Here is a 14711-nt window from a genome sequence, read left to right as displayed (position 1 = left end):
CAAACGATACGTTTTTATGAATTTTTTTTGCTGTCTATCGAAGGTCAAAGTCATTTAGTCACGAAGAACTGAACGCCGCGACTATTGCTGTTATTTTTATTTTTGTTTTGCCGTAGTTTTTATTGTTATTGTTTCGTACATAAAAATGGATAAAAATATACAAAATATCATTGCATGGGTTGTAGAATCAGAAGTTAGATTTTCTTTGAGATACAGATAACTCGGGCGATGACCCCGGTTTCGTAAAAAAAAAAGTAGGTACAAGGTGTTTTTATCATAATAAAACGATAAAAAAGTATTTTTATTGTAGGTACCTTTAAAATTTTAAAATTACGATCCAGACGTATTTTAGCAAAAAGCATTTGCAAAATTGCCAAAAATAACGATGCTCACACGTGACTTATAACCAGTGTTATGGAAAGAGTCGCGTTCACTGGCGCGTTAAATATAAGAAATTAAAAGTTTCTAGTATAAACACATTTTGACTGAACACCAAAAACCTAATAATTTTCTGATGACAACTCAGAGTTTCTCGGACCGGATCAACTGATGGGAAACAACCTTTTAGTATTCATCAGGGAAAAGTCTATTCCTTGTTTAACAACTTAGTCCTTACAAGACTATATAAACTTATATTAATCATATTTTGTGTAGCCCATTAATTTGTTATTTAACATTAAGTCATTGTAGCTATTTTAGTAAATAGAATATACGTAAAAAACTTTTTTTTACGAATGGCCACTGCTTCTGTGGTTTAACTGCATACCACTAAACCAAAACAATATAATATATTATTATATTAGATAGGTACTTTATAATTATAAATAATTACACCGACGATATTAGTTTTTTAATCGAAATATCACTCTAATTGTTATGGTGAATATTTGCATGTGTCATAGGTTATATTTTTGGGTTATTCAGTCATCGTGGGCATTTTGTGGTGTCTGTGCAAACCATAAGACGCTACTATAATAACGCAATAGTTTTCATAAAAACAAATATTTAGTCATCGTTTTTTAAGATTGTTTTTTAAATTTGAATCTGAAATAATAGTTATAACAATAACTATGATAGTCGTTGTAATTACGTACTGCACTAGGTATGTATAGCAAAAATTAACGTATTTGTATTTAAATAATACCTAAACGTCTTATTCTTAGGTAATTATTAAAATATTCACATGAATTTTTCATAATATTAATATTATGAGTTAGCAAAATATGTTCATCGGATTGAACATTTTTACTCGTACAATAATAATATTATAGTGTTGAAAAAATTTTTTTTTACGAATGAGTGTATTCCGTTCTTGCGCAACAACCTACACAATCGATCGTCGGGCATAAAATAACAACGTTGTTTGATTGTACCCGTCGGTTTAGAAAGAGCGTACGAGTATGAAATTACGATAAAATGTCGTATTATCTGATATTAAGTAACAATAGTACACGCGGCAGATGTGACATTAAAAGTCTATGAAAAATCCAACGGACGCTCGACAATAATATTGTTGTGTTTAGATCTCCATCGATGCATAATACCCGCACAGCTTCATCAGTACGTATGGGTGACGTACACCCACGTCGCTGGTAATACAACCGACCGCATATACCTAGGTATAAGCAGTTAGGACAGGTACTGAAACGGGGCCTTTGCGGCGTCAGAGCGGGCCCAACACACGCGCGCACAATGCACACACGTAACGCACGCGTTCGCGTTGTCGCGCGCGAGGGATAAAAAAAAAATGAAAAGGGTCCGTAGGCGCTCTCTGACGGGTCTGATCGGCAGCAGCCACCGACACCCCCTTTGCGCCGTTCCGACGACGAGCGGTGGTAGTAGTCCTGCTCATTATACCGAAGCGAAAACACGCTGTGCAATCTCCGCCGTATACGACGCCGCCGCCGCCGTCGGTTCGCGCTCAGTGTACGCCGCCGCCGACAGTGTGTTATCAACGAAATACGACGCCCCCACGTGTCTGCGTGTCGCCGCGGACAATTTTTTTTTATTTTCCGTTTATTTATCGTTTGCCGTTCCGGTTCTCGTTTCGTTCGTTCGCCCGTCTGACGTCTCCCACTCGCTAACGCTCATTTACGTCTATAATCTCTCAACAACCCGTCGATATTTTTATCTCACTCTCGGTCTCTCTTTACGATCCTTCTCGCAAGCATACTCTCACAAACTCGATCTATCTTCTCTATCGTTCTCATTCTCATTATCTCTCTCTCTCTCTTTGTGCGTCTCTCTAACGTATCCGAAACAACCCGACCGACAGACATACACTTACGCGCGCGCGGGACATGACTTAGTCGTCTAGCCACGGACGGCATAACAACGTTGAAAGGGTCGTCGGATCCGTTCGCCGGTGCAACCAGTGCAGGTATCACGACTGCCGTCATACCGACCGATACCGCGCAGACTCATCGCAGGAGGCGTTTGGTGATCGGTTACCACGACCGCGGTGTACAGCAACAGGAGCAACACGTGATCGCCACCTCCGCCGCCACCACTGGTTGCGACTTGTGCGACATCAGTGACCACCACCACCACCACCACCACCACCATCAACAGCAGCATCAGCATCTCCACCACACCGGCGTATCCGTTGCCGCCACTACCGCAGTCGTTGAAAACTACACGGTTCAGCTGACTCCACAGTCACTTAACGCGCCGCCACCACCGCCGTCGCAGTGCTCTTGTTACGCTTTTCCGACAGATCAGCACCAGCATATACGTCCATCAATTGGACCCGTACGATTTCGTGGTAACTGCAGACTGGCCGTCAGGACGTTACCGTACCCACAGCCACAACAACTTCCGTTTCCGGCCACTAGCGCGGCACTGAACCACCACCACCAGCCCCAACTGGCGGACGGACTCTGTCACTGTCGTGTCGCCACCGCCTTGGCCGCCAATCAACACCAGCACCAGCTGTCGCACCAACAGATGCTATTCGTGCCGTTTTCCATGCCCGCCAACTACGGCAATCACATCGCGTGCCCAGCGCAACCGTCTGCCCCTGCCGGTGGCGGATCGGCAGCCGCAGCAGCCGCCGCGGCCGCAGCTGCAGCGGCTGTGGCCACGCTTTCCAACGGTGGCAACCCCAACTCGGTCAGCCCGTCAGCCGCGGCAATCGTAAACGGCAACGCAGCAGCAGGACTTAAGGTACGTCAGTTTGAATTTCAAGTAGACCTAGTAGATACCAAGTAAATCACCTTTAGGTCATATAGCAGTAATGACTGAGCACGTTGACATAAAAATTGAGATTGCTGTTGCCGTACGAAGGCGATATGATGACATTATGTACTGCTCGTTTTCTGTTTAACCGATAAAGCAACTCCAGAACCGTTCTGGCTTACAAATCGATGTTTCATTGGCATAACGCGTGTCATATTCATAGTTGATAAACGTTGTAAGATTAATGGGACCAGCTTATGGGCGAGATATTTTATACCGTGGGGTCACTATAGCCTAATGGGAAAAAATATCGGAAGACGAGAAAATGCCCGCCTTAATAGATCACAAAGTAAAAATAGAACCAGAGACCAGAGTACCTATACTTACTTTTAAAAGTTGAACTCCGATAATAATCTGTGAACAATTTTTAATATTTAAATTCTATGTAAAACGTAGAAAATATTTTGCATCATAATGTCATTTTAATTTTTCATTATAGGTACAACGTCATAATATTCTAATATGTAGCGACTTCGGTCTCTTGCGTATTATAATTATAATTCACGAAAATGACTTATTTGTAGTCAAAACAAAACGGAAGTAATTATATCCATAATACGTAATTATGTGTGGACATTTATGTACGGTCTTCCGAGAATAAACCATCTATAACACCACGCTTTTCATGAACGTTATGATCACGTACTTTCGTGTAGTGGTAACACTGCTAGTAAGTAAGACCAACTCCACAGAACTTATATTCGCTGAAGCACTCTGTACGATTACTTACTGACTTATCAAAATAAATTAAAGTATGTTAAGGATTTTTAGTGCATTTTCAGAAAATAAACCATTGCAAGTATAAAATATATATTATAATCTTTTTTATTTACTTCAAACGAGTTTTTCAATCAAATAATTTCATAAATGTATAATTCAAGAGCAATGGTTTCATAAGAGTTATATTTAGACCAAATGTAATGATAGTTTTTTTCCATAATATTGTGTTTCAAAACGTCATTTTATGTACAAGTGGTTCTGCAATGTCTGTACAACTTTTGATTACTTAGCTAGTACGAAATTTCAATTTTTTTTTTTTAAACGTATATTTCTGGCTGTGACACGTTGAATGGTCGTAGACAATTTTTTCTTGTTATAGAAAAAAAGAACTTTATCTGTGTTTTTGAGAACTGTATTTTTTTATACATAGGTATATAGCATAAATTATGAAAAAAAACCACGTATAAAAAATGTACACAATTTGAAAACAAAATAACTATCTGCCATAACAATGAAAACATTTATCTCTTTTCTAACAAAACATAATAATATTATTATTGTTCCGCTCAATATTTGTAGCAACTCGTGCACCTACTGATCAAATACGGAAACACAATTTGACAGCTCAATCTACCCTCTGTTGCTTATCTTTATTTTTCCCTCGTGCAATATCAACAATTAATAATACTCATACCTGTATTATGTGTAAACTTTAAACTTTAAAACTTAAGTTGTTTAGTGTACCGTGTGTATATTTATGGTTTCATGGTTTCATGTGCACTTTGCAATATCTATCGGCTATCACTAAAATATCACGTACTTCTACAATATTATTACTGTATAGGTAACAGTTAATTAATATAAGTTCAAACATACATTTTATCATAGTAATAATATTTAAAATACGAAAATTATGTATCATATTATTATTATTATGATTTTATGAGTATACTATCAATAATGATTTTAGAACTAATGGCACGCATATTGTGTTGACATTTCCTTAAGTGTAATGAACGAGCCCCATATAATCATAAATTTATTTACGCGTAGGTAGTATCTACCATCTACCTATATCATAATGATTAAGTTTTGAGTATTAATATACAAATGAAAGGTCGTTTAATCGCTCACTAATGAAAAACATTTTATTTTATTTTTTTGATAATATTTAAGCATAACGGATTACGGATAGTAACTATTTTCTGTCTCGGTCCTACGTCAAAGTTAAACTGAGGTATAATATTATAATATAAGACCACGATGGAATATTAACGTATGAAACATAATACTTGACATGCCGTTTCTATTGAAATTGGTGAACACATTAGTAAAATACCTCTCCAAACTTCAAAATAAATAGGATGTTTTGTAAAAACATAATAAGAATAATAATAATACCGTTTCCTTACCTTTGCCAGAACGCGAATTTCTTTTCCCTTTGCGATAATTCTCCACCGACCCGGTTCTTTGATGGATGTATTGTAACTATATATGGGGGAAAAAAAGTTTTGCAATCGCTGTAATGAACTGTACAGACATTTTCAACCTCTCCGATGTTAAGTTTGTTGTACTATATTATATTAATAATATTATGATCGCCAACAAAAACTACGTCTACTACGTATGCGGGTCTATTCATAATAATATTATATAATTGATGGGTCAGTGGTGGTTATTTTTTTCATATTACCCACTGTATCGCTGCCTTTATCGTCATCCAAGGATTACAGAAGCCAGGAGTTGCAAAAAAATAAACACAGTTTCTTCGTCCAAGTTTTAAAGAACCGACTTTGGTGGGATTTATTACAAATCCACTCGGGTTTCGGGGACGGTTCATGTTGTTGCACTAAAGCTACACACCGCACGGAAGCTTTTTCTGGGATTAGTGGATCGTGTGTGTGTGTGTGTGTGTGTGTGTGTGTGTGTGTGCGTACAAGTAACGACGAAGCGTTCGGCGTTAGACGTAGGTGTTACGTACAAGAAAAGCCACACAGAGGACAGCCTTGATTAAATGATTAATTTTGGTTTGCCGCTCACAGATTAATGACCGTTTAACGATTTTATTCCGATTAGACTACATCGTTGATAAACTGCACCGCGGTAAAATCTTAAAAAAATATTTCGAATTTTTCAGTTATAATGAATAGTCAAATGTATAGACTATAAAAGTCTACTACTAACTGACTCGTTGCAAACCATGTATATTATTATTTTATCGACAAAAAAGTCATCCCGTTCTGGATAGAATGAATAAGATAGACATTTTTTTGGCATAACGTTCGAGACGGGGAAAAAACTAAATTACCTCCTTCAAAATTCCACCCACCCACCTACACACACACACACACACACACACACACACACACACACACACACACACACACACACACACATCTAACCACCAGTGATCACACTGATTGCAGATTGCCGCTCCAATAACACACACTGCAGAAAGTCAAATGCCATTGCAATTACTCTTAGATGTGTGTGAATGTGTGTGTGTGTGTGTGTGTGTGTGTGTGTGCACGTAAATCTGTCTGGGGTGTTTCCTTTAATCCTGCTCTCCGGTGCCGTATCTGAGACGATCGCCGGTGGATTAATTGAAAAGCACGCTGGTTCCGGACGCCCTCGTTTGGTTTCCACCCAACGCCACCCGTCGTCCACCCTCGTCGACCGGGTGCTTTCAACCTGCACCGCGCTCGTGTCGGTCCACGCAAGTCCACGGCCGTTTATATTATATTCCGCAATAATACCATTACGACTATAATTCGTTCTAGTTTGGTTTTAACGCAAAAACGAATGTCGTTTGATGGCATTGTCTGCCGGCCGGATTAGTCCCGCTAACGACCGAATAAATGGCGCGCGGACGAAAAAACACCCCGGACGCTGATTGGAATTTAATTTAATTTTTTTAATGTCAATACAGAGGTTAGCTGTATTTAAAACATAGGCAGGGAGCTAAAAAAAAATTACAAAAACACACAGAGAATTTTTAAATTAATGCATTAATATATTAATTTGTAATTTATTATATTTATATAAAACTAAAAAAATTGTATTTATTTTTTTAATAAATATTATTTTTCCTATTGATTACATTTCTAGTGTGTCGTATATGACTAAGAAAATAGTATTTTTCTCTTTCATGCATTGCTATCGGTGACGATGATGACTTTTGATATAGGAAATTCGATTTTAAATTTTTATTACCAGTTCTGTCCATTGTTTTGTTTATTTTATGAACGTTGTTTATTCCATACGGTGTAGATGCATAGCTTATACACTTTATTGCTTTGGCCTTTTACTCGACTTGTAACTCCTATTTGACGTATGAAGTTCAGTTCCAGCTCAAACGTGTTTCGAATTTAATTACAAACTATTCTCATAGAAACGTTTTGACAACAAGATACTAATATAATGCTTCAAAAATTAAACAAAATTATTTTAACGACGATCTCAAGGTATTTTTTTTTTTTATTGTTTTTCAGCAGAATTCTACGATTTTTTTTCTTCATAATTTTACGTTACTGGTAAATTTTAATGTACATTGTACATAAACATTTTACACATATATCGTCAAAGTTGGGACATTAAAAACTAAACCTCGTTTCAGTAAACATTTCCGTATAGGTATGAATTTTTGTATTGTCTTTTCCATGAAGTAGTTTTCTTTGTTCAAAAATAAAAATAATAGGGTTTCAAGGAGCTATGATTGTCGGAAAAAAATACAGAAGCTCCTCATCCACAATAATAGTAGTGCGTTTACGAAAAGTCCATACATGGTTAATGTCAAACGGAGCTTTGCAATAAGCGTATCCTGCACGTCTGAGTGAACCAAAAATCTGTTGGTCGGTCGATTTACGTGTCAGAAAAACCTTAGACGCTAAACAAAAAATACGATAAAAACCGTTTGTCTGTCTCCGACAGTTGGTATTACAAGCCAAGTACAGTCTCACGATATAGTTACAGTTTATAATTAACATTAGACTACATCATTTTGAATAATATTTAGCACCATCGCGGGGTTCGTCGTTATAATATTATATACCTCAAGTTTATTGTTTTCTTTTTTTTTTTTTTTAATTTTAAATTATATGAAAAATTACAGACAAAAGTAATCGGTATAAATGTATAATTCCCTAAAAAAGGCCTCATGAAGATGATTTAAATATAAAAGGCAAACATAATATCACAATATAACAAGTCGTATATTATTATTATTATCTAATCGCGAATTATTGTTGTAGTTCCGGTGCCTCGGAGACCCATGCCCGAAAACGGAAAATGAATTTAACAAAAGATGTTTTTCATAATGGCCTTTATACAGCGACGGTATACAATAATAAAATATATGTGTGTGCGTGCGCGTGCTGGTTGTCGCCGTCGTCGTTGTCGTGTTGCTGTGCGGCGGTGGCGAATAGATTTATGTTCGTTTCCAGTAAAATTTATTTCTATCTCCGACTCATTAGAAGAAGCCGTAATGAGGGCGTACTGCACAGTCCATTAACAAAAGAGCACTACTCTTAGGGAACTCGGCCGGAATCGTACAGTTGTAGTTAGCTGTCGTCCGTTCAGCGAGACGTGGACGCGGCGGTGGAGGTGGGGGTTGGGAAGAAGAAGAAGAAGACGAGAACGACGATGGTAATAATAATAAATATGTTCTCGTCGAGCCAACTCGCGAAAAAATCGTCTTTTTACGGAAAACTTTATCGTTCGGAATCAAGGGAAATAATATTCTAGTAATATTACTATTATTATTATTATTTTTCCGAAGTGGCAGTGTAATGACAGCGACATTCATAAGAACCCGTCGTCATAATATAGTATCTAGTATCTAGTCATCTGCGTCGTTAACCACTCACTCCAGCAAAAACGCTTTGATCTGTTATATCGTATATGACCCTATATAAATGGAGTGATATAGATGCACGTGTACAGTATCATTACACAGTATCATGCACAGTATAATGTGTAGTAAGGACTACGGATATTAGGTACGAAAGTTGAATACGTTCGGACTCTATATAATATAATAATAAATTTCGATCCATCGTTTCTTTTTGTACGACTTATTTCGAAATAATTGTAATTGAATTAAATAATAATTGAAATAAATTCGTGTACATTTATAAATAAATATCATTAAAAGTTATAATATTATATGTGTACAGGCAAATCAATTTTTATAATTTATAATAATGCGATCAATGATAATAATATAGTGTATCAGACCATCGTCGAGTCGTGGATTTTTGCGATATTTGCGCATAATATACAGTCCAGTAGTGAAGAACTCTAACCTTTCCAAATTGTTACCGTTCGGTCGATATTACTGGGATAAATAAAGATACGTATAGAAAACAATATGCGTACGAAATATACATCGTACAAAAAAATTTAAATTGCGGCGGGGTAAACACGAGCGTTCAAAACTGTACGCCAGCCCGACTTCTTTAAGCTTTGCACATTTTTTCGCATTCAAAATCCACGTAATTATATTTTTGAAATATTAATAAATAATATAAGTTCTAGGTTTGTTTCGATAATATTTTTTTCCTATTTTAGCAAAGCACATATTATGCAATCTCATATTTATACTTGGTTATTCGGCGCGAGCTGATATCTAATAGATTTTTCCAGGATAATATTAAAAAAAACAAATACTTGTTAGCAGATACCATTGTATTGCTATAATTGCAGTATTTACTTAATATAAAATACAAAATTTCAATAATTAGTAAGTATATCAAATACATTTAATAATAACAATCACATATTTTGGGGACATAAAGTTTTTTTATATTGGTCGATTTCAAACATTTACGTTAGGTATTAGAAGTTAGAACTAACAAAAAGTAAAAACATTATATTAAATAGGCAATATTGTAATTATAACGCAAATTAATTAATAATTATTAACTACCAACTGATATCTGCCAGACAGATACCAAACCATAATATCATTTTTATTTTTATTATTATGTTCCCCAGTCTGAAGTCGGCATATTATTGTTTAGCGTGCAGCCGGTCGGAAACGCATTTTACAAATCGTAAAGTCCACTGGAACGCGAATGTGACGTTTTACACAACAATAATACAGCGGAATGGAAATATTTCTAGTTAATTAATGCACGAACCCTCGTCACGGCAGTATCGCGTCGTTAATTCTTTTTGAAGTCAAATCGACCACGGCAGCGGTTACGTTTCGGACCCACAGGCCACCGCGGAAATTACTAAAGATTCAACGAACGATGAACAAAATCAATCTTTACGCGCGTATGTCCATATGTAGTAGATACATGAGTCCAAGCATTACTTTTGTCGCGTTTTTTTTTTCTTTGAGGGGGGGGATAAGTGGAAAACACTTAATATGTAATGTACAAACAAAATGGCGTTTTAAAGTATAAATTATACTTTACGTAAATAGAAATAATAATAAAAATAAGTGTATGAAAAATAATATTTAAATTAGGTTTGAGCATCACAAATTCAAATTTCTCGTTGCGCTTATTTTTATGCAAATATACGTATTATTATAGTTATATGATACTATGATGGTATTAGTTTTCACAGTAGCAACTATCGCGTTTGACTGCCGTCGTGCCGCTGCCTGGCTTAACAAATATAGTGTCGAGATCAGCCATTATAGACACATTGTCTATATCTTGACAATCTCATGTGTAGAATTTACTAAATTATGACGTAATATAGTATATGTTATGCTATACATGAATGGTATAATATTATTGTACCTATACATATTGCCACTATACACATTACGTCATGTATTATAAAGAAATAACTAAGCACATATTTTTTATGAATATAAACTACAATATTATATTTATAGCTTTTTTTTTACAAAAAACCTAGCATTTCATAAAATGTCTAAAATATATAAAAAAAAGTTATGGGAGGATCTGGCCCCCATACCACCCGGGATACGCCTCCGAGATAGTATTGTACATACATATATTATAATGATACAGTGTGCAAGCGTATGGGTTTATATAATTTTTTTATTTTTTTTAATCTCGAGTCACTTCATAAAAAGTAATATATAACATTATCGTTATTACTATTATTATTATATACGAATTTTATTAATCGAGTGTCACTGTATTTCGCGAGTGACCTCTTTTGCTGCAGCTCAAACCCTATCACTTCTCTCTGTCTCTCTCTCGCTCTGTCACGCTGTCCTTCTCCCGCACCCTACACAAGGCGTGCGCAAAATATTGTTACTTTTTATCCCCCCCCCCAACCAACAATATCGATAAAATGAGACTAATGCAGTCATCAATACACGTCAAGCACACACCGTCACGAATAACTCTCACCAAAGTATTTTTGTTACTGTTAAATTTTTTTCGTGACAATTTTCAATCTGTTCCATCACGTTGCAATATGGTTATTATTATTTTAATTTCCTTTTTTTTCTTCGTCGATACTCAACATAATATTTTAGTCCTCGTATTGGTATATAAAATATTTTGAGTGTAAAACACATTCATCCTCGTGATGGATATTATATTATATGTATACCTTGGTATACTTTTACTAGTTAGTAGATATACTTGGTATACTTGGCACAAAACAAAATTTAAATTGTTTCTCTTGCAAGCTACACAACATTTTATTACCATCTGTTTTATCATATATTTATACGTCTGTATTTAATTTATATCATATTATATTTTGATACAAACATAGCTAACACATAACGATGACAATTTTGTGCTAGAACAAAATTCATCAAATTATATGTTCTTATAATAGTGTATATAGTATTAATCGTATTATTATATTTTTTTTAAGAGAAGAGTAATAATATATAACTATAGTATATATTATACAGAAAAACTACTGATTGTATTATACGTATTTTATTTGATTCATATTTCAGTAGTTTTCGTAAATATTACAAAAAATACGTATTTCCAAAAAATAATATTTACAAATTATTTGCACACAACGTGGCACCATGACTGTTTTTCGAAGCTATGCTTAAAAGTATAGCAACAAAAAAACTGTTTATAGGATTTCTTGGTATTTGATGAATAAGCAATACGTAATATGATTTATAATGGATTGATTAACAATACTTTTTATTATTATAATTTTCAAAATGTAAACTAAGTACATTAATAAAAATATATCCTCGAAGATTATTAGAATTACGATTTATGGATATCAACACCTTATAGGTAACCCCCTAGTGCCTGTAATGTGATCACGTATAATAATATTATAAACAATTACTACCTAATCTCGAGTTGATCAAATGGTTAAATCTATTAATCTGTGACGTTGTATATTATGATTGGGATAAAGATCAGGATACATTTCAGTAATAAACGGCCGATTAGTTTATACAATGTTGATAAATACCCCTTATGAAATCAAATAACAATAATTTCTACTGATTATAGAATATTCTATTGAATTGCGATAAATTTATTTTTGTATACATAATATTTACGTCATCCATCGCAAAAGATCTGAAACGCTGTATTACCGTTCTATGTGCATTATAACAACTGATCGCATTCAGCTACTGTTCGCTGCACAACAGTGAGTTATATATTGTCCAAATGAGTTTTATTTACCATTTTTCAAATGTTCTACATTCCAATATTTTTTATTGAACTAGTCTGAGAGGTATAAAAAAGTCTGTTTTTTACCGTCGTCAGTGCGTGTTAGCTGAGATTTTAAATATTTGTTTACTGTATATTATTCTGTACACATTATTAATATAAAGTGATTCATTTTCTGCACTTGTCAATGAAAATTGAAAACTAAACATTGTTACACCAGCAGCTATAACAATATTCAACGTATACGTAGTGTATAGTACATAGTTCGTATGCTTATGATATTATATGTTACTATAATACACATTTCTATTAGGTATTTTGAGTGAGAATTTAAAACATGTATTTGATTACTTTTTGTATTTTATTAATTTTTTTTCTACATATAAACGAACAAATATTTTAAAACTGTTTTATGAAATAAATATCGAAAGTTCTTTTTTTTTGTTATGAAGATAGAAAAAAAAACACTTAGTTTTTACAAACAGCTCTTTGCCGTAAACACGTCTGCGCATAATAATGTGTGCTAGCATCCTTAAAGGTCTTCTACTTTTCTCGACAGTCATTTTCTACATATCTATGTAAAGATACACATACAATATATATTGTATATAATATGCTGAAGTCCGAGCATCGTATGTTATAATCCCAATGACGGTAGAAATACGGCTGATGCGCGTCACTTAATTTTACGTGTTTATCGATGACGAGTAAACAAAAATTGCGTAATGTAGATTTTTCTTTTTTTGTCTTGTTAAGTCGTTTCCGTATAGGTAATAATTGTTTTTTTTTTTTAATTTCATATTTGGTGTTACACATACATATTATTATTATTAACATAATATCATATTATTTTCTGTTCACCTAGGACTTATACAAATAACCTTTTATATAATATTATATTTTTATAAGCGTCGATAAAATAATAGGTGGAGTTGAATTTTGGAGTGGTATACATTGATGTATTCACACACGATACCACCTCGGAATATTACTATAAATTGATATTGGACCCGATTCCGAACTCAGAAACTCGACTTGTATGTCGCAGTACATCACCTGCAGCAATGGCAACGACCATGATACTATCAATAATAATAAGTATAGTATATAGTCGAAAGAAACTCAAACGATGTGCATTTTAAACTAATAATATATTGGCCACGGGTGAGAGGATTCATAATGCGATCGTACCGGTATAATAGTTGCCGTTGGCGCGTTGCCGAGTTTTCAGCCGAAAATATTACGCTCACACTCCCCCTCTCATTCTATCTCACTATTTCTCTCTCTTTCTCTCCTTCTCACTTGCTTTATCTTTCTCTCTTTTAATCTATATCTTAAAAATCGCGTCTACTGATTTTAGAACACGTTGACATAATACAGAATTTTTATATTTTATTCACATTTTACGTCATTACCTAGCTTATCGAGCGAACACTACGGAACAAATATTTCTAATTAACCAATAAACAAATAATAATAATATCAAAACAATTTAATATTATACCTACCTATGATATCATGTTTTCATTGCTAAACCCATAATCATTAAAGTCTAGGTCAACAATATTTAATAAATTATAAAACATTTACCTCGTGATTTCAAAAACTCAAAATATTCTGTTAACAAAAAAAGAAAATCTCTTATAATTTGATGATATTATATAACTATATAATATATATAAGTACTAGGTAAGTACAATGTTCAATGTAGACAACAACTATTTATTTATTTTTAAAAAGTTTTTATTGATGATTATGACAAACTATTACTATTTATATTTTACGAAAGTCACACCGGATACATAACCTGACAAGGACATTGAAGTATTCCAGAGAGATCTTTATGATCAGAAGGTCTTAAATAATATTTCAATATTTTTAAAATGTTTATTAATCGATTAAATTGTCAACTAATTGTCATGCGTATGATGCGTATCTAATGTTTTGCACAATGGCCAGTGGTTGAATGTTATATACTTAAATTATATATAATAGAGTCGGTGTAACGTATTTTGGATTCAAGAAATTTATTTATGGGTAGATTTTTTACCCAAAGGGTCGCAATATACGCGTTTTAACATAAGGCTGAGAACACCTTATATTATTTTTAAAATGACTTACACTTAATCATGTTGTTTGGAAAACGTTTTAATATAA

The 14711-nt window shown here is 34.2% G+C and overlaps 1 protein-coding gene across 3 annotated transcripts in view; it reads left to right on the top strand.

The window, feature by feature from the left end:
- Positions 1-1851: 1851 nt before the first annotated feature.
- The window catches only part of LOC100161686 (nucleolysin TIAR), a 356777-nt gene continuing 343917 nt past the window's right edge, over positions 1852-14711 (top strand). The window contains exon 1 of one of the 3 annotated variants that reach the window (XM_016805847.2): positions 1852-3165. In XM_016805847.2, coding sequence (XP_016661336.1) covers positions 2947-3165 — 219 coding nt within the window. In that variant the 5' untranslated portion in view covers positions 1852-2946. The remainder of the gene's footprint in view (positions 3166-14711) is intronic. The other 2 variants (XM_016805846.2, XM_016805848.2) reach the window with 2 other exon arrangements.

This window comes from Acyrthosiphon pisum, chromosome A1 (genome assembly GCF_005508785.2).
Source record: "Acyrthosiphon pisum isolate AL4f chromosome A1, pea_aphid_22Mar2018_4r6ur, whole genome shotgun sequence".
Lineage (NCBI taxonomy): Eukaryota > Metazoa > Arthropoda > Insecta > Hemiptera > Aphididae > Acyrthosiphon > Acyrthosiphon pisum.
The sequence above is the reverse complement of the archived record's forward strand: the minus strand, read 5'-3'. Positions and strand labels throughout refer to the sequence as shown.